This window comes from Helobdella robusta, assembly GCF_000326865.2.
Source record: "Helobdella robusta unplaced genomic scaffold HELROscaffold_16, whole genome shotgun sequence".
In the NCBI taxonomy this organism is placed as follows: Eukaryota; Metazoa; Annelida; class Clitellata; order Rhynchobdellida; family Glossiphoniidae; genus Helobdella; species Helobdella robusta.
Genome location: NW_008703893.1, coordinates 1,148,129 through 1,169,882, shown reverse-complemented (window position 1 = coordinate 1,169,882; position 21,754 = coordinate 1,148,129). Strand labels below are relative to the sequence as shown.

Here is a 21,754-nt window from a genome sequence, read left to right as displayed (position 1 = left end):
CGTGTCTTTGTGTGTGCGTAGGCGTCTTTGTGTGTGCGCGCGTGCGTCTTTGTGTGTGTGTGTGTGCGTCTTTGTGTGTGTGTGTCTTTGTATGTGTATGTGCGTCTTTGGGTGTTTCTTTGTGTGTGTTATATTAACTGAAATTACATTATTCAGTTGTTCAAGAATTAATGTCGTTAGTTGTATAATATAAACTGGAGAGATGTACATTTATGGATGAGGAAACAATTTTGTGACTAAATTCAATGAATAATTTCATTGCAAGAACAATGTATAACATCACCAAACTATTCAATGCAACTGAACAAACGCTAAAAAGTTGATGACGAAACTTTAATTAACCAAATTTTTTTTGTGTTGAGTTTGTGATCACGTTTTTCAACTACAAAAATTGTAATTAAAATTTTAATCAAGACAATGAATGGAAACATGGCGTTGACAAAAAAAAAAAATAAAATCACCACACCATTTTCACTGGTAACTTCATCAATGTTGTATAAATATTGGGAGGATTTCTCTAGAGTAGCGTTCAGTTTGACACTATGTTTTGAATCCTGGCTCATCATCTTTATTAATTTTTTGAACTGTGAAATTTTTTTTTGTATTCAAATGAGAAATCACTCACAACCTAAATTTGATTTTATTGAACATTGAAACAAACAAGTAATAAAGTAAGTGATCAAATAGGTTGAAAAAAAACAAATAATGAACGAAATTGACAAACTACATCAAAATCAGATGTCGCTAATGCTAGTTTCTTAGATCTAGAGATTGTCGTTGTTGTTGTTGTTGTGGTCATTTTACTGACATTAACACCATTATCATTCTCATTGCTGTTGTTGGTGCTTCCATCATCATCATTATTACTTTTATTATTATTATTATTTTCTTGTGACTTTGACATTTTGCTGTCACTAAGTTTACTCTTGAGTTGTTTATCATTGCTAGTTTTTGAAGATGAGTTACCTGTTATGGAGCAATTATTTTATTGTAAAATTATTATTATTATCATTATTATTAAATATTTTTCTATAATTATGAATTTGTTGCAAGAAATTTTAATGAAAAGCCTAATTGCAATATATTAAATTAAACAAAAAACTATCATATAGTGATAAAAAGTATGTGGTGGTGATAACTGCTAAGTAAATGTGAAGTTTCATCATTTAGGTAATGATTTCAAGTTAGTCAAAGCCAATACAAACTTTTTTGAAAAAGATTAATTTCAAATGCTGGAACGATGAAAAACATTTTTTGAAAACTTAAAATTTTTCGGCTATTGAGAAATTTTGAAATGTCAAATGTGTCTTCATCGGCAAGAAAATAAATAAATAGATAATAAAAACAGCCACACTACCAATAAATAACTTGAAATGTAAATGGTAATTTTATTTTAAATGAAAATTCTTTACTAATGGATTGAAAATTACTATTGTAATGAAAAAAGGCTTCTGTAAAAAAAAGGTTTTTTTCATAAAAAAAAATGTTACTGACCAAACGCTAATGAATTTAATTCCTCAACATACTTCTCGTCAAAAACATTTCTCTCTGACCAAACTTTTAGAATTTTCTTAAAGGAGTTGATCGCCTTCTCAGCTCTGCAAGTTTAACATAATATAATATGATATTATAATATAATAATATTAATATAATAAAATATTTATACAGTCGAATGATACATGTTATTTCGATTATGTGAGATAATTATTATTATTATTATTATTATTATTATGAGAAAAAAGATAATATAATGTAGTTTAATTTAGTATAAAATAATATTCAATTATATGCAATGAGAATAAAAACAAATAATTCTACAAAAATGGTTGGTAATAGTATAACTGTTAACCCAAAACCACAACTCTAATACAATGTATAAAACAACAATAAACCAACACATAAGACAGAAATGTATGTATGAATGACAGTGCTTTAGTTTAAACTAAGTAAACTAGTTCTACAAGTTCTAATTTACAATTATAATAATAGAAGCAATGATAAAAATGCTTAAATAAATAAGTATTAAGTCAGCAAATGTTATTTTACTCAAGTTTTGTTTTTCAGTACCTATATTTAATTAATCTACTATACATGGTATAAAAATATATATATATATATACAGTTAAGTGATGCATATTGTTTCTATTATGTGATTTTCAAATATTGAATCCATATATAAATATATAAATTGCCAGAACAAATTAACAGTAAATTGAGTTGTAACATTATCATTATCTTACAATTTAAAGTGATAAAACAGAGAGACAACAAGCTTTTAATAATTAATTATTCTGAAGATAATTTCATTATTTTTAAATTCAATTAATGATAGAATCTTTTATATTCAAGGAATATTCAAAAAGGAGGTTTTTTTTACAAAGAAATGTAAGACTATTTTTAGTTACTCAACAAAAAGTTACTGATATAAAATAAAAAAAAAATTAAAAACTATTTAATGAGTTTTTCATCCGTATAAAATAAAACATAACCATAACAAAATCTATATGTATCTATAGAACTTATAACTTATAACACATACTTAATGAAATGAACAGCTTCCACCAGAGCCTTCTTAAAACTTTCTTTGAACATAACGGCATTCCTTCTTTTGCATGTTTGTAGGATGTCGTTGCATAAATATATCAGCACCACCATTTGACTTTCATCAGCTAGACAGTGCAATGAGCAAAGATTTGATTGATTTATTTATTTTATTATAATTATTTATTAATATATGTTTCTCATTCTTATTGATTGTATGTATATTTTATTATATTGTAAGGTATTATATATTAGGACATAAAATAAATAAAATTTATATTTAAATTTAATAATGCCACAAAAATTAAAAAGAATTACTATTACAAAACAAACACATATTAAAATTAAAATAATCAAAAAATAATCAAAAATAGAATACAACAAAAAATTAATTTCCCTCACTTTTGAAAATGATTCACTAACCTGACTTGAAGACCTTGAGCCAGATGTTGACGATCTGCTCGTGCTCGCTCTTGTGATTGAGGGCCCAGAGCGATAACGTCTGCACACATTCTGTGCTGTCATTGGCTGATCTCAACTTGCTCTCTACCCAACTCTCATCAATCTTTTTAGGCGAAACACCCGAAGTCATATTTTGATGGAATTTTCAACAAACTTACTTATTACTTTGGTTACTGTTATCTCGGACTAAATTTGAAAACAAAATAGATTAGAAAAGCATCATTTTAATGAAAACTAAATGCTAATTAAGAAGAAAAGTGAAACTAAGTTATAAAAACTAAAATCGAAGAAACTTAAGACAAGCACCGGTTTTGGCTGGGTAAATACAAAATCTGTTTTAAAGATTTCCGTTTAATTTGTTAATTAAATTTTGTGAAAAAAAATAAATATTTGATTTATTTAATTAATGCTTTTATTTAATTGTTTGGCTATTATTTCCATTGCTTTAAAATAAAAATATACATAGATACAAGGGGAGGCCCAAGGGGAGGCCTATTTACCAGCATAAAACACATTCTTATGGGTTGAAGCAGGGATATGCAAAGAACCTCAATTTTTTCAACTTTTAATTATTTTCAGTAATGTCTCCCCTTGCTCCAAACCACATAACTAGAATAATAGGACTAATCGATCAATTCGATCTATCGGTCGGGCTATTTGTCGTGCTTGGATTGTTGGCTTACGAAATTGCATGGATTTTAACGAGCAAGTTAAATGAAATATTTACTTGGTTTAATATGCTTAAAACATTGTAGTAATTCTATTTAATTTTAATAATGATTAATAGAATTATGTATTATTAAATTATTTTTGTTAATTTGAATATAAAAATTGCTTTTGGTCCGGTGAAACCCGGTGGCTTACTGAAGCCGAAGGTTGGCTTAGTAGGATTGAACTATAGTCACCCTTTTTTTTACACTATTCGATCATGTTAAAAATTGGTTTGCTTATGAAATAAACGGCCTAAATAAATCAAAATTGTTATTTTAACAACTATCTTCATTATATTCAATGGATATTTTACATTCTGCTGGTGCTCATAAGAAACTGGCTGCTGAAATCATACGTTGGCTTACAGCAGTGGCTTACAGGGTTTCATAGACCTCTTACGATAGCACTTTTTTGTACATATAATGCTTTAAATAAATCAATATATTCATATCACAATTATTTTTGTCAGTATAAATATAGAAATTGCTTTTGTCAGGTGAAAAACAGTGGCTTACTGAAGCCGTAGGTTGGCTTAATCGGATTTTTTCTCATGTATACAATACTATGAGATAAATCAATCAAACAATCAGTCAGTCGGTCGGTCGGTCAGTCAGTCAGTCAGCCAGCCAGTCAGCCAGTCTGTCAGTCAATCAATCAACCAACCGATCAATCAACCGATCAATCAATCAACTAAATTGAATGAACCAAATAAACAAAAATAAAAACAAAAATAAATAAAAAAAATTTGCAAGGCCTGTTCAAACTCGAACAAACAGTTAACCGTACAGATCTACAAACAATTTCGAGATTCTAGTAAAGAAAGAAAAACACAGTAGTTGCTTTTATTTGAATTCATTCAAGAATGAAAAGTGACGGTTAATTAAAATTTTAAAACGTAAATTTTTTTTTAAATTCGTGTTTTAAATAAACAAATATAACAAAATATCGACCGATAAAAATAATTATTATCCATTATTATTATTATCATACACACTCCTTAGAAGTTCTCGAAGGATAATAAACCACGTAACAAGAACATTTAGTAAGAACAGTTCACAACATATCATAATGACTAAATCAACATACTAAACAGAAATAATTTATACATGCATATATACAAAGTAAATCAAGAAATATCCAAAAATTATATAACCAATTTAAAAAAAAACTAGAAACCAGTCAACATTTAATGAATAAATAAATAGACATTATTAAAAAGATTGTTCAAAAAGGTACAATTTAAGGCGACGACGAGAATGAAATGTAGTTTGTTTTGTTGGTGTGGTGTTGTGAAGCGAAAACAAACACATCACACAAAACTAGTAAGAAGTCGCAAGAATAATAGTCAGTCACCTACCTATAATAAAATTACTCTCAGGGCCCTAGCTTACTTATAAACATTGACTCAACTCACTTACCTATAAATTTGTATTTCTCGTTTTAGATGTTTCAAGTATTTTATTTAACATATTTTAGCGTTTTTATTTTACTTGAAGCTTTTTAACTAATGTTAAGCCCTAGCCTACCTACAATTGTTTAACTCATCTCAGTCCCTAACTTACCTATGAATTAAATTAAAGCCCGGTTCACGGTAAAGAAAATATAAAGTTGAAGAGAAACATAGCAACAACGACACCGAATGAATGGATGTTGTGTATGTATGTGTTGTATTGATGTGTGTGTATGTAAATGTGCGGGCGCGCACTCTCCAGAAACTTCACTCACTACCGACGAACCTCCATTGCACCGACCATCATCTGACACGCATCGATGGAATGAATTTGACCGGATACTGAAAAATAAATTGAAAAAAAAAATTCACTAAAATAAAAAACAAGCAATTGGAAAAAATAGGCAACTTATCTTTTTGAGATAACACCCAATCTTTGTTCAAATTCGAGTACTTTCAAAGGTACAATGAGACAAAAACAAATTTACCTTTAACATTATCTTCGATTTGTCATCGGAATGATCATCACGAGACCACCATCTGAAAAGTGCTGACGCCCACCACAGCCCACCTCTTATCAGTCTGTAGACAAGTTTTTATTAATTAGCGAAGTAGTAAATCAAGAAACAAAGGAACGAACGATTAAATGATTAACTGAATGATTGAACGATTGGTTGAATGAATAAATTAACTAATTAATTAATCGACCAATGATTTAATGAATGAATAGAATGAATCAATGAATAAATTAACTGAGGAATAATTTGAAAGATAGTGATAAAATGAATCAATGAATGAGAAAAATAAAAAAAAAGAAACTAAATCATACTTCAAAAACCGTCGTCGTTGTTATCTTCGAATTGTCATCGGAACGATCATCATGAGACCTCCATCTGAAACGTGCTGATGCCCACCACAGCCCACCTCTCATCATTCTGTAGACATTTTTTAATAGCGTATTAGTAAATCAAGGAACAAAGGAACGATTGAATAAATGATTAACTGAATGATTGAATAATTGGTTGAATGAATGAGTGAATGAATGAATTAATTAATAAATCAATGATTCAATTAATGAATAGAATGAATTAACGAATCAATTAATAGAAGAATAATTTAAAAGGTTGAGTGATAAAATGAACGAATGAGAAAACTAAAAAACGAAACTAAACCTTACTTCAAAAATCGTCGTTACTGTACTTTCCATTGCACCGACCACCACCATCTGGTCGGCACACAAAATACCGTCCGAACTTCAGAGAGTCAGTCGAACAGCCAACGAGCTGATTCTTCCTACACCACCATCATCATATGTAAATCATCATGAGACCACCATCTAAAACGTGCTGACTCCCACCACTGCCCACCTCTCATCATTCTGTAAACATAATTTTTTTATTTGCGTAATAGTAAATGAATGTTAGAATCTTAGAAGCAAAAAAAATTAAATTATAAAATGAAAATAATGTCAAATAAATAAAATTTTAAAATAATAAAGTAAAATGTAAAAAAAACTTACCGTCGTCCATTCGACAAAGGCAGAATGTTGAATGAGGTCCGGTTCCTACGTTGTCCTCCAAAACTGGTGCCAGTCCTCCTCGAGGTTGTTGTCGAAACACAGCCCGTGTTGATGGAGAAAGATAGAGAAAGAGTAGATTCTCATCAGAAAGCTTAGCGGTGCCTGCATCTCAAATTGCTTAATAAAAATAATCCTATCTACCTATTCAATTACCTTAACTAATCTATATTAAATTGATAATGGTACGATAGTCGAAAGTCCCCCTTCATTCTCCTTCCTTGCACAGAGGTTCACCGACAGCCAGGGCACCGGATAGTAAACCATTGCCGTGCGGATAGTAGACTATTGCCGTGCGGATAGTAAACCATTTGCCGTCCGGAAGCCGTGCGGGTAGTAGACTATGGTCGTGCCGCATAGTAAATCATTACTGTGCAGATAGTAAACCATTGCCGTCCGGATAGTAAACCATTGCCGGTTCACCACTGGCCACCAAAGCTTACTTCTGACAAGAGACTTCGAAATTCAGAGTCAATCGGCTATCGTACCCTCAACTTACCTATTCATTACAATTAAGCCCTAGCTTACCTAAAATTGCAAAACTCAAGAGCCCAATTCATTGGCCAATCGGCACCCACCCCACCACCTACGTAATGCCTTGGGCTCCAACTTAGTAATAATAATATAAAACTTAAACCCTAAATCTATTAATGAGTATTTGTTACAACGTAGCCTTAACCTACCTATTCATTACATTATGGCCCTAGCTTACTTAAAATTACAAAACTCAAGAACCCAATTCATTGGCCTTTCGGCACCCACCCCACCACCTACGTAATGCCTTGGGCTCCAACCTAATAATAATAATGTAAAACTTAATAACTAACTTACCTCTCGATACACTTACAGCGTTTATTTAATTTAAATTACAAGATTGTTCCTAGAATTAAATTATTGCTTTTAACTACCTATGAAATTAAATTACTCTCAACCTTAGTAATAATAAATTAGAATGTGTAATGAAAATAAAATAACGCTCAAATACTAATATGTGTTTATGTATGTATTTGTGTGTGTGTGTATAATACGCTGATGCGTGTAATGTGGGTGCGAGAAAAAACAGAAGAGATAAACTTACGCTGCCTACCTATTCAACTACATTAGTGTTGGATGCTTCCTATCTATCCTACCTACAATTAAAATTATGCCTATCTAACCTACCTATATAGCTATTTAATGTAATTGTGTGTATGTGCGTGTGAGCATTCTTACTTAATGTTAAATTACAGAGAAAAACAGAGAAAAAAGAATAAAACGTATCCCAGCCAGGCGTATCTTCTTTGCCACTGAATGAACGAAGGTAGCCTGACATCTTCCACAATGAATTCCTTTGGAAGCTTCAACCTGAATAAAATGAATGAAATGGAAAAATCTTATTTATTTGACTAATTTAAATGAAAATAGAAAAACGAGCCGCGGTAAATTCCGCCGGAAAAGCCAGCCAACTGGCAAAAAAAGAACCGCAAAGAAACCGTAAAACGTACCCCAGCAGGGCGTGCATTCTTTGCCACCGAATGAACGAACGTAGCGTGACATCACAACCATTCTGATCGTCCACGATGAACTCCTCTGGAAGCTTCAACCTGGATAAATGAACCTGAAAAACCTAAATGAATGGTAAAATCTTATTTATTCAATTTAAATGAAAATAACCGCAAAGAAACCGACCGGTCGGCAAAGAAAAAAGAAAAGAAGAGCAAAAAAAGATATCTATATAGGATTTATGCTCTATATAACTCTATATAACTCTATATAACTCTATATAACTCTATATAACTCTATATAACTCTATATAACTCTATATAACTCTATATAACTCTATATAACTCTATATAACTCTATATAACTCTATATAACTCTATATAACTCTATATAACTCTATATAACTCTATATAACTCTATATAACTCTATATAACCATGCATACTACCACATTCAATCAATAAAAATCTCAATCTGATCTGATTTTTAGCTCCTCTATTTATACTCGTTTCAACCATACATTCTTATCATTTCAATCATTCGCATCAGTAAAAAACTTGTTTAATGTATATACTGCACTATTATACAGTCTTAACCACAATGCTAACCGTACTAAATTGAAGTCATCGAACGAACGCCTTCGAAACTTTCTGGTTGGCTGGTTGAATCTGCTATATTGCTTTTCATATAAACATATAATCTAATATAATATAATTTAATTATTTCTATACATGGATTCCAGTCACTTTATATATATATAATAAAAATTCATTATAAAAGCAACAGTAATCAGTGCTATATATGTAAGCACGCAGTTCAAATTTTTCGGGGAGAATTCAAAATAGTTTGAGACCACACCTTGCTTAACATCCGATTCCAAGCCGAGCCAAGCCAAGCTGAGCCAATATGCATAGATTTATAAGCGCTTTTATGTTAAAATTTTGCTCGCTATATTTATATATTTTATAAATTCATTATAAAAAACAACAGTAGACATTACTATATATGTACGCACGCAGTTCAAATTTTTCGGGGAGAATTCAAAATAGTTTGAGACCACACCTTGCTTAACATCCGATTCCAAGCCGAGCCAAGCCAAGCTGAGCCAATTTGCATAGATTTATAAGCGCTTTTATGTTAAAATTTTGCTCGCTATATTGATATATTTTATAAATTCATTATAAAAAACAACTGTAGCCATTACTATATATGTACGCACGCAGTTCAAATTTTTCGGGGAGAATTCAAAATAGTTTGAGACCACACCTTGCTTAACATCCGATTCCAAGCCGAGCCAAGCCAAGCTGAGCCAATATGCATATATTTATAAGCGCTTTTATATTAAAATTTTGCTCGCTTTTTAAACGAATATCCCAATATAATAAATTCTCCATCCTATTTTAACTTTCTTTGATGCTTTTTAATCAGTCAGGTCACAAAAATCATTATCGATATCACAATGAAATCAATTTGAATTTTTTTTTTAATTATTGATGAAATTTTTAAATTGTTGATAAAAATAACTAGTATATATAGTGTAGTAAAACGTTTAAAATTTTCTGAGAAAATTCACAATAATTTGAGACTACACCATAACACAATTGTACAATTTGAATGTGTAAATACAACATTATAAATGTATTATAACTACGTGTATATATCTATCTATTTCTTTATTTAGTTCTGCCTGTGTATATTTTGTCAAATTTATTTGATAGGAATTGAATATAACCTTCATACCGGCTGATTAACTACCATGCAGTAAAATAACTACTGTTGACACCATTTCCTCCAACGATTTCGCAACGAATTGCCCATACCATATAATTAGAATAAACTCTTTCAATCAATGTTTAAATTTTTATATTGTCATTTATTCTTTCGTTTTTGTTTCTGTACTAATTTTCGTGTCAGATACAATAATTTAGTTTATAAGTAAATTTTCATTTTCGTAGCTATACACAAACATGCCTAAATGTTGCATTTAAAAATTGCATTAATAATAAATAAATAGAAATGAGAAAATTTCTGATGCATCTTTTCACAGGTTTATTTTCAAATTAACCTCACACTAAAATAAATGTAACAACATCCCTATACTCATTGAATAGAACTATTTTGTTTTCCAATTACATATATTTTATTTAATAGACTATTATAATTTATAATGCTATCATGGATTACCATTTTATTATTAAAACCAATACTTAAGAAATGCACAAGTTTCTGTAACAGTTTATAAAATTTCAGATTTCCTCAAAATGTAAAAATGCAAAACGATTGGATTAAGTGCATCAGCCAGGAAATAAATGATTTCAAATGGCTTCCATCAAAAAACGCAAGAATATGCAGTGACCATTTCTGTAATAAAGATTATAAGGGTTATGATGGAAAAAGGAAGGTAATGCTGAATGTTTTCAAGTTAGTTATATTTATATGTCATCAGTTACACAAGGAAGCAATTCACATCATCATTGTACATTGCAACATTCTTATCTATACCAAAAATATAAAATGCATTCACCAATATTCCATGTATTTAATTAAAACTTAGAAAGGGCATAATGACATTGTGAATAATAAACCCTGCTTAGGACTGGGATCATCATCATCATACCAATCACCATTACAAGTAGAGTCAATTTTATATTAATGCTTAACAAGTTAACTAAATTGGCATAATCAAGTTTTTATATGAAATACACATCAAGTATTTAATGTAACAAATAAATTAACAGAAAAATTTCTGAAAAAGTTTAAAAAAATTAGAACATATGACTCTGATCAAAAATCATTCGCGTTGACACTGCATTTGTATGGGCATAAAGCATATGATTATCTTTGGACAAATGGCTTACATCTTCCTCACACTAGGACATTAAGAAAGTAATCTTGTCATACCTGTTCAATAATTTTAATAAGATTGTTTTAAATAACTATTCTCAATGTCATTTTATTAACACTACATTAAAAGGTGGCTACAAAACATTGATGGTATGCCTGGGGTGATTTCTACAAACCTTATTGACTAATGGTGATGGGGATTCTGGAACTGTAGGATCATGACATCCAATCTAGTCATGGATTGAGAAATCAATCCTTGATATATTTGATAACAAACATTTATTATAATATAAGAATGAAAAAAAGATGTAGGTGTAAGGCAAAATCTTACTGGAACTATTATTCTTAGCAATTTATGATTTATTTTTTTATTTATGACTTTATCCATTTTCAATGATACCGATATTTTTAATTAATATTATTCAAATTATACTCATGCCTATATAAATTAATTTGATTGTGGCTATTTCTATGCTTAATTATTTTATTTACTTGCCATAGGTATGCACAGCATTTAATAAATTAATGATAATAATTAATAACACAACATTATAAGTGCATAAAATATAATAAATTAAAAGTACAATTTTTACAAACCTCATTGGTTATGGTGATGGGGATTCTTTAAAACTGAATGATCATGATCTAACAAGTCATGGATTGATGAATCACTGGAATCACACATTATCTTTAATAAATTTAATAACAACATGTACTACAATTTAAGAATGAGGAATATTTTGTAAAACATTAAATGATAAAAAATTTAGTTTGAATCACTCATAATTAATAAATTTTAATTGAATTGCAAGTTAGCTTGGGGAGTTTGAAGCTTGAATTGAACAAATTACAAAATTGTTTATTTTATGAAATTGATTAATAAGTTGTTAATATATTTATTTAATTTAGTATATTTTTTATTCCCAGACCTAAGCATTGTAAATAAAAATTTTAAAACCAATCAAGCAATAGAATTTAGGATCTTAGGAACAAGTGCTGTTAGTCTTAGTGTAGTAGTATTATGTAGTAGTGTAGTGGTTGGTAGTTTCTAGTAGTCTAATTTGTTAATGTTCGTTAGTGTTATCTGTTATTTATTTCAATTAGTAATTAGAATCAGTAGAGTTTAGTTTTAGCTTAATTATTAGAGTTTAGTAGTTTAATTACTAATTAGTCGTCGTTTAGTGTTGTTACAGTTAATGAGTTAAGTGTTGTTGGTGGTTCACAAAAAATTTTTTTTATTTAAAATGCAAAATATACTTAACCGTCATACAGCAATATCTATCCTAAAACAGCATCTAGTACCTTTTAAAACATTTTGAAATTTTAAATAAAAGCAATTTTCCGAAATTAGTAAATATACGATCGTAACTTTTGACTTGGGCGATAAAAAATCACCCTCCAATTTCCCTCCGGAAGTAAGCTCCTTGTTCGACCGTCAAAAATGAGCGAAGGCGTTATATTTATTCTAATTATTTGCATAGATACACATACGGAGATTTTTACATGAACTTATGTAATATAAAGCTAATACCAATCAAAACATTGTATTTGGGCGATAAACCAAGTAGCGATCTGATCTGGTCTACTAATCCAATCTAATCAATACTAGCAATCATGTTGTTCTTGATCGGATTAGGATTAGGAAACGCGGACGACATCACCGTTAAAGGTTTGAAACTTCTTCAACAGTCCAGCAAGATTTATTTAGAAAATTATACATCTATCCTCAGCATTGGAAAAAATGAATTGGTAGGTAATGTGAGCTAGGGCATTAAATTTCTAAAAAAAAAATTTTAATCAAATTGAAAATTTTTAATATTTTTCTAGTCAACCATTCACTAGCTTTTATTAATTACAGTATAAGTAAATAAAAATAAATTAAAACATATATTTTATGTATATGTATACTGATTTAGCACTTGAAAAACCTTAAAATAATGCAGATAGATTCATCGCTATGATTAGGCAGGTTCATCTCATTCAGACATTTATGCATGTTGATTGTTGACTGAGTTTTCAATTCAATTTTATTTTTGTTATATGACAGAAAACAATTTATTTTCTCAGGAAAAGGTCTATGGAAGAGAATTAATATTAGCTGACAGAGAAATGGTGGAGCAAAATGCTGGTGTGATTATTTTATTCACCCACAATTTATTGCTAAAATTTTTTGCATTACAGATTTGATGTTTGTATTACATTCTATTATCATACCTTAGTATCTTTATTTAATTTTTATTCAGATGTTATATTGGATGAGGCTGAGAGGGAAGATGTATCATTTTTAGTTGTTGGCGATCCTTTTGGGTAAGCTCTTTTAAGAAGAGACATCCAAAATTTGTTTTAAAATTTACTTATATTAATGCAATTGTTGAGCAACATCGATTCAATTTAAGAGCCACGACACATTCCGACCTGTTGTTACGAGCCAAAGAAAGAAATATTAAAACTCAGATTGTCCACAACGCTTCCATCTGTAACGCTGTTGGCTGCTGTGGTCTCCAGGTTCACCTCCATTATTGAATTCCTTTAATATAATGATATTATATTTAAAGTATTCCATGTTAATTTGATCCATTCTGTGTTTGTTGATATTAATTAGCTGAATACATTTTTCATTAAGTGGTTTATATACTTTTCAATTAATATGCTAGCTGTACAAATTTGGAGAAACAGTTTCCATCGTATTTTGGGAGATTGATTGGCAGCCAGAGAGTTTTTATGACAAAATACTAGCAAATAAAGAAAGAGGCCTGCACACACTTTGCCTGCTTGACATAAAAATAAAAGAAAAATCTGTAGAGAACATTATAAAGTAACTTTTGTTTTACTTAAATTAAGCTTTGAAATATTACATAAATATCTTGTGTCATTAGGAATAGAAACATCTATGAACCAGAAAGATTCATGACAGTGAATGTCGCAATTGAGCAAATCCTTGAAATATCAAAAAGGAGGAACTGTCAAGGTACTCTCCAAGTTGCATTTTATTAAATGCATAATGTACTGCAACCAACAAGCTCCCTTTTCTTGCGATTCATTTCTCTATATAACAATGCTATTGCAACTGAAAAACTCACTATACTATGTTTCAAATACCTTCTTAAGAGTGGTGAGACAAATGAAATTTTCACATGCCCTTGCCAAGCCCTAAAGAAACAACACTAGAAATAATGCATAAATTTATGAACGATAAATTATTTAATGGATATGTTGTGATTGCATTGCAGTGATCACGCCACAGACCAAAGGTGTTGGACTTGCAAGGATTGGGGCAGACAACCAGCTTATCAAATATGGCTCACTGGAAGAATTGAAGATCTTCAACTTTGGACCCAAACTACATTCATTAGTTATAATTGGGGATTTACATCCTTTAGAACATGATTTGTTATGCAATTTTTCTTCATGACAAATATAAGATCAATGAAATCTCGCCATGTTTATCTCTTAAATATAAAACATTTTACGATTTTTATTGTTAATTTAGTAAAAAATAAGGATGATAGGATTGAAAATGTTAGCGGAGCAAATCAATATGTATCAGCATCAAACAAAAACTTGTGAACCATAGTTTGCCAGAAACAATGTTTATTATTATGAGCAAAATAATTAGTTATAACAACGTGAGAAAAAAATATTTGACACGAATTGGATGTCATTTTCCTTTTGCATGCAATGACTGGCCTTTCTCTTTGCCTCTAAGTTTGATATCTATAAATAGCAAAAAGAAATTTATGAGAAATTTTATTCCATGAAACAACTGATGATGGTTTTAAATGGCTACGTGTAAAAGAAGTAAGTTGGCAAACTGACCGAGGATTCTTTCCATCTTGCCTAGGATGACCTGGTTTGGGATAGCCTTGCCATTTTCGTACTCATTAACTATTTGAGGCTTTTCATTGATCTTCTGTTGATGTGTTACAAATTATTTATTAAAATATGCTTTAAAGAACATGTTGGAATGTGATAATAAGTCATTGAACACTTTGTTAGTGAGTGTTTTAATTCAAAAGATGCAACTAAGACAAAACATTTGGTTGGACAAACGAACAAAATATGAAATGATATGTAAGCAATAAAAAAATTCAACCAAAACTTTGAGGTCTATTAAGCCCTTCAAATCTGGTGGTTATTAAAAATAATTTAAATTTTTGCAAAATTGCAAAAAAATTTGCTGAATGAATTCACACTGCAATTGCAATACTAGATTTCAAAAGTATAAAAAAAGATATAGTACTATTGGTTGGTCACAAATTAATGCAAGACCATACGATCCAACAAGATGTTTATTCAGCAAAAAAAATATGTAATTGCTGGGAGACCCGAAAAACTATTCAAATGACAAAACATTTACATTGTTGAGCTTGAAAAAATAAATTACAGTAGCTAGGTCTTTTTGAGTTAAATTTTTAGCCTGTCTCCCTTGTTGAATGAGTCTGCCAACGTCCAATCCAACTGTCTCGTGGTGCAATTCTTCTGTCTCCCTGTCCAGTTTTGCAGTGTTCTTGTCCCCGACATGCTGCTTGTTGTGACCAGCATTGACTGTGAATATTCAACGTGTGTGAAATCTCAGTGTCTGACATGATACGCCACACATATCGAAGCATGACAATCACAATAGTAGGGAAGTCTTACATTTTTTAGAGGTTTCTATTTCTAGTCCCTGTCTTTGAGCAGCGTTAATTGCCTTTTAAAAAAATATAAATTATTACAAAAATTAGTTTTAATAATTATTCAATATCCATTGCAGACATGTCAATTGTTTTAATTATTTATTTTTATTATGACATCACGTGCTGATCATCACACATCAACAAGCATCAAGATGGATACAAAATATTTAAATTTGAAAAAAGTCCAGATTTAACAGAAAAACCAAATTAGTTCAAAATTGAGCAGCACAGCACAACACAGAAGCAAAGTAAAATTACTCTACTAACTACCCATTCATACTACTTTAATAATTAATTTAACTTAACTCAAGTAACTAATAATTGAAATTACTGAGAAATAGCTAGTTTACTGTTCAATTATAATATTTTATAAAATGCAGCCAATTAGATCAACGATTGTATTTTTTAGTAAATTTTCAATTGTTTATTAGCATTTACGACTTTAGTAAATTTAGTAAACTTTAGTATTTAGTACAAGTACAATACATCAATCGAATACTAACTTGTTGCGTTTTCAGCTGCTGGTTTGACTTGGGGGCCTTCTTGCGTATCACAGTAACTTCGTCCCAATCGCATTCAGCCATTTTTTAACTTCAAAAAATTTTGTCGACAAAGCTACTATTCTTAATTTAGTGAAAATTTAAAAAAAAAATAACTCCGATTTGCTCTTTTGTGAACAGATAAAGAAAAGGGAACACGTTTTATTATATTGAATGGTTGTTGCAAATGTATGATGAAATGAAAGCAAACGAACAAAGAACATGCAACGAAATTTTAAACTTTTAAATTATATTGCACATTGGAGGAAAACCGAAGATCAGTCCTGGCAGTTGTATGCTTATGTCCTAACTTTAACCAGAATTTCTTTATTTTATTGTAATATAAGGATAGTATTTTAATTAAATGGTCAAAAAATATGTTTGCTGTATGTTAAAAAAACAACAGCAAACCTTATAACACGAGCATGACGGATCACTGATTTTATCTTGCAGCACAGAGCACAATTTACAAATGCCACAAAGAAATTGGAGAAGAACGACAACTTCGATATTTCCTTATCTTATTTGACATTTTATAGGTTTAGCCATTCGTTTGGATGAATGAGTGTCTGGAATCAAGGCGGGAATGGCCTAGACTCCGGACCATTCCTTCCCTGGTTCATCCATCTGAGTGGAGTGAGAATAATTTTGATACCCAACTAGGGGCCGCAAATGATGAAACTTCTAAATTTTTATTAAAATTATTTTATCTTTCAATATTTATGAACATAATTATCATCTTTACCATAATTTACATTTTTATTACAATTAAATTAGTCATCAGATCCAACCTAGCTAAAAAGAATTTCGCAAATGTTCAGTATCTATTATAAATCTAGATCAGGCTACCATAGATTGTAGTAAGGCTATTACTGAAGCTTCAAATAAAACTTCTACTGCTACTACCTAAAAGAATAACTCGGTTATTTCACAACTTAAGTTCATTAATCTATATAAGCAAAATGTCGACCCATTCACAAAACGTCATTGCGCAATTCCATTCTATTTCAAAATAATTACGTACATGATTAGAGCACGCTATGGATGAGATTTTAGATCTGAAGCTTTAATTTGGGCGTTGATTTCTTTAAAAATTATACAGTAACCTTTTAATTTATCAATTAATTAATCAATTAATTAATTAATTAATTAATCAGATGTCAAGTTCAAAATTTGTGTTACAATAGCAAATAAAAAGAATGCAAGAAACTGTAATTACATTCCTTTTTCGAAATTAAAACGAAACCAATCTTTCAACAAACAACCACCAATCAATCAATCAAACAACCAACCAACCAACCAATTGAGTGAATTGTTGAATGAATATCTGAAATAATAACTTGAAGAGAAAGAGAAAAAATGAAGTAAGTCTTGTTATGCTGAAACATACAAGATTGAATGAAATGTATCAATCAGTCAATCAATCAATCATTCAATCAATTGATCAATTTATTAATCAATCAATCAATCAATTAATTAACATCAATTAATCAATCAATTAACATCAACCAATCAACCTATTAGCATCAAGCAATCTATTAACATCAATCAACATGTTGAAACTGTGGCGCATATATTTTATTCACCACACACACACACACACACACACACACACACACACACACACACACACACACACACACACACACACACTCAGAAAATAGCATACGTGCAAGCAGCGCTGCATGTAATGTACGTAAATGGAATAAGACATCTAAACAGGGAGTGAGATGTTTAAAAATTAATCTTTGATTTAATCAACAAATCAACCAATCAATTGATCAATCATTTATTTGTTTGTTCACTTATTAACTAACCATTCAATCATTCATTCAACTAATCAATCGATCGATCAATTTATCAGTCAATCAATCAATCGATCGATCAATCAATCAATCGATCGATCAATCAATCATTTTTTTGTTGGTTCGTTTATTAACTAACCATTCATTCCATTCATTCATTCATTCAACCAATCAATCAATCAATCAATTATTCCTATGTTCATTCATTTATTAACTAACCGCTCATTCAAACATTCGACCCAACAGTCAGAAAAAATACGTCATAAATTTTTACAGATAGGTGTGTTCATGAGATAACATTAATAAAAATTATCATAAAAAAATATACATACGCCAATATATATAAATATAAATGTGAGTGCGCGAGTGTGCGCGTGTTTGTATACATGTGTTTGTTTGTGTGGTGTGTGTTAGAGCAAACACAATACAAAGCGAAAAGGGCAAAAACATTAAAAATCCGAATGAGGAATTTTGAAAAGAAAAAAAAACACCAACCACTGGCATTAAAGCATCGGCGATTACTACATCAATCAGTAACAGTAGGGATAATTTATAATGAAAATAAGGAGAACTCCACATGTGACAAGATAACGGAACATTATTGGAATACATTAAATGGTGACAAAGACACAAGAAATCAACAAAACTATACACACACATATATAGTACACACACACACGCACACACACAAACTAACAAACACACACACACAAATACATATAATATACACAACACACACGCATGCGTTAGTGCGTGTACGATGTACATACAACAGTCTAGATTAATTAGTTGCCTGATTATTAGCTAAGGTGATGTTAGTTGTATCGCTGTATTAATACGAAAATATTTTCTATGACCAAATAACACAAATAATTATTTATAAAATATAATATTGGAAAAGTAAAATTGTATGTGCTTGTGCGTGTGTTTCTGTTTCTATGTGTTTCTGTTCTCTCTCTCTCTCTCTCTCTCTCTCTCTCTCTCTCTCTCTCTCTCTCTCTCTCTCTCTCTCTCTGTGACTAAAGGCGCACAAAATAAATAAAATATAATTATAATCATCTAGATTTACGTAGCGCCATTTGCTACGTACATTAACTACGGTTAAAATACATTTATATATAACAACATGATTAATAATAATGACAGTAAATTAATTTATAAATCAATAACAAAATGTAACAAAAATAACGCAATGTTCACAGTCAATTAGCTTTAGAACATAGTACTAGGAACACCTGTAATCTTCATTCTCACTAATTTTTCGTTCAAATTAGTCAAACTTAGGTGAATTAATAAGTCTTTACCATCAAAAAGTTTTCCTGTGTGTGTGTGTGTGTATGTGTGTATGATATGCACGAGTGTATGTGTGTGTGTGTCTAAACGTGTACGTGCATGTCTGCTTATGTCAGTGTGTTTGCATTTTACTAACATACAAATTATTACATAACGATGGTCGTTAAACTTTGCGAATGTAATAATGAAATATTAAATTAACCAGTGTAGAAATATAAAATTGTTAAATTACAATAAAACTGGTGTAGGTGTTTATTGTTTGTATTTATATGCATATATATATAAATATATATATATATATATTTATTTATATATATATATATTTATAACATCGGAGTGTCACAGTTAAGAATACGATTGACGTCAAAAAGAGCTTAAACGTCATCATCGAAAAATAAAGTGAAAAGCCAAAAAATAGCTAAAAAATAGCCAAAAAATAAAGAAAGAATAATTAAATTAGAAACATCAGTGATCGCTCCTACACACACACACACACACACACACACACACACACACACACACACACACACACACACACACACACACACACAACACACACAACACACACACACACTTTCTCTCTCTCTCTCTCTCTCACACACACACACACATACAGTAACACAAACATAAAAACACACACACACACAAACCAATAAAAATTTCCACCAATATTTACAACTGAAAATAATATAAATAGATTTTTAAAAAATTAAAAAAAGTTTGTTAGTCTAGTAATGATTAGATTATCAAATGGCGAATTATATGAAAATTTTCATAGTACACACAACTTACACAGAGAGAGAAAGAGAGAGAGAGAGAGAGGGGGGGCGGAGAGAGAGAGAGAAAGAGGGGAGAGGAGAGAGAGAGGAAAAGAGAGAGAGGAAAAGAGACCATATTAAGAACCTCATGTTACAATAAATCTTCTAATATATCCGATACACATATGCAGTATGCTTACATACAATAATATACTTACATACGCACAAACAGACACACATATATATATTTTTACAATATTCTATAAATTCTACCGAATGTTTGGCGTTAATATGTTAACAACGAAAACAAAGAAGTAGTAAAAACTAGCACCGTAAAAGTTGACAAAGAAGAATATGATGCTATCGATGAAGAAAAGGAGACCAAAGAAGATGACCAGCCAATAAAGAAACCTGACACCTAATTCGCTTCAAAGTTCAATTTTACAACACCAAAGTTAATTTTTACAACGTCAAAGTTCATCTTGACAACGTCAATATTTCCCTATATATACAGCAAGGAGCACTGATGATGATTCATTCGGAATCGAAATATGGCCTTATTTGCAGCATGAATTCGAAAACTAAGTTTATTTTGAATTTTAATAAACTAAACGTTCACCAAAAAACTTTAGTGAGAAAAATCGAAAAAACGAACTATGAACATATTAACGCCAAACATTCGGTAGAATTTATAAAATATTATAAAAATTATGGTCTATTACCAACACACATATATATATATATATATATATATATATATATACATACACACATACATACATAAATACCAAAAATCATCGATAAACTTTCAATCATACACCAGTTTATTTTCTACAATATGTAGTTTAGTCATAATAAAATTGTAAAATTAGTCAGCATTAAGATGGGGTATGTAAAAAATTAACTTGTTCGCAATACACGCATGTATACGATGGTAAACGTACAGACGTAAGCATACACACATACATATGCATACATATACACAAACAAACACACATACAAACATATTTATACTGTAATACAAAAAGCAGCATTTCAAATTGATAAAGTTAAACCAAAATGCACATATATATGTATATGAACAAGAATATATATATAAAGTGAAGTGATACAACGGTGAATATTTGTATATATGGGTGTGTATATATATATACATGTGTGTGTGTGTGTGTGTGTGTGTGTGTGTGTGTGTGTGTGTGTGTTTATCCAGATAAAGTGAAAAAGAGAGTAATAATAATAATAATAATAATAATAACGCACCACACAAACACAAAAGAAACTTAGAAAATATAAGAAACATCTCAATAAGTAAGTTTGTGAACATCGAAAAAAATAATTTTAATACAACAAATATATTATAAATTCTCCGCTTAAAATATTTAATATTTACATCATATATATATTATATATATATATATATCATATATATATATATACACACACATATATATATATATATATATATATATATATATATATATATACATATATTTACAATATTCTATAAATTCTACCATAAATTCTACCGAATGTTTGGCGTTAATATGTTTGTAGTTCGTTTTTTCAATTTTTCTCACTAAAGTTTTTTGGTGAACGTTTAGTTTATTAAATCAAAATA

The 21,754-nt window shown here is 30.0% G+C and overlaps 3 protein-coding genes across 3 annotated transcripts; 1 reads left to right on the top strand and 2 right to left on the bottom strand.

Moving 5' to 3' along the window:
- Window positions 1-1,486: 1,486 nt before the first annotated feature.
- Window positions 1,487-3,133, bottom strand: HELRODRAFT_75483 (hypothetical protein; the record flags this gene model as incomplete). Its single annotated transcript, XM_009015491.1, has 3 exons — window positions 1,487-1,598; window positions 2,540-2,669; window positions 2,965-3,133. 3 exons carry the CDS (start codon window positions 3,131-3,133, stop codon window positions 1,487-1,489), a joined length of 411 nt encoding a protein of 136 aa, XP_009013739.1.
- Window positions 3,134-12,679: 9,546 nt separating this feature from the next.
- Window positions 12,680-14,477, top strand: HELRODRAFT_169662 (hypothetical protein; the record flags this gene model as incomplete). The annotated part of the gene is made up of 7 exons (XM_009015490.1): window positions 12,680-12,814; window positions 13,133-13,193; window positions 13,309-13,372; window positions 13,462-13,570; window positions 13,720-13,880; window positions 13,942-14,033; window positions 14,296-14,477. The coding sequence occupies 7 exons, from the start codon at window positions 12,680-12,682 to the stop codon at window positions 14,475-14,477; spliced, it is 804 nt and encodes a 267-aa protein (XP_009013738.1).
- On the bottom strand, window positions 14,453-16,461 carry HELRODRAFT_110237 (hypothetical protein). Its single transcript, XM_009015489.1, has 5 exons — window positions 16,245-16,461; window positions 15,704-15,755; window positions 15,450-15,610; window positions 14,882-14,975; window positions 14,453-14,779 (listed from the first exon to the last, which is right to left on the bottom strand). The coding sequence occupies exons 1-5, from the start codon at window positions 16,323-16,325 to the stop codon at window positions 14,724-14,726; spliced, it is 444 nt and encodes a 147-aa protein (XP_009013737.1). The 5' UTR covers window positions 16,326-16,461; the 3' UTR covers window positions 14,453-14,723.
- Between the last annotated feature and the right edge of the window lie 5,293 nt (window positions 16,462-21,754).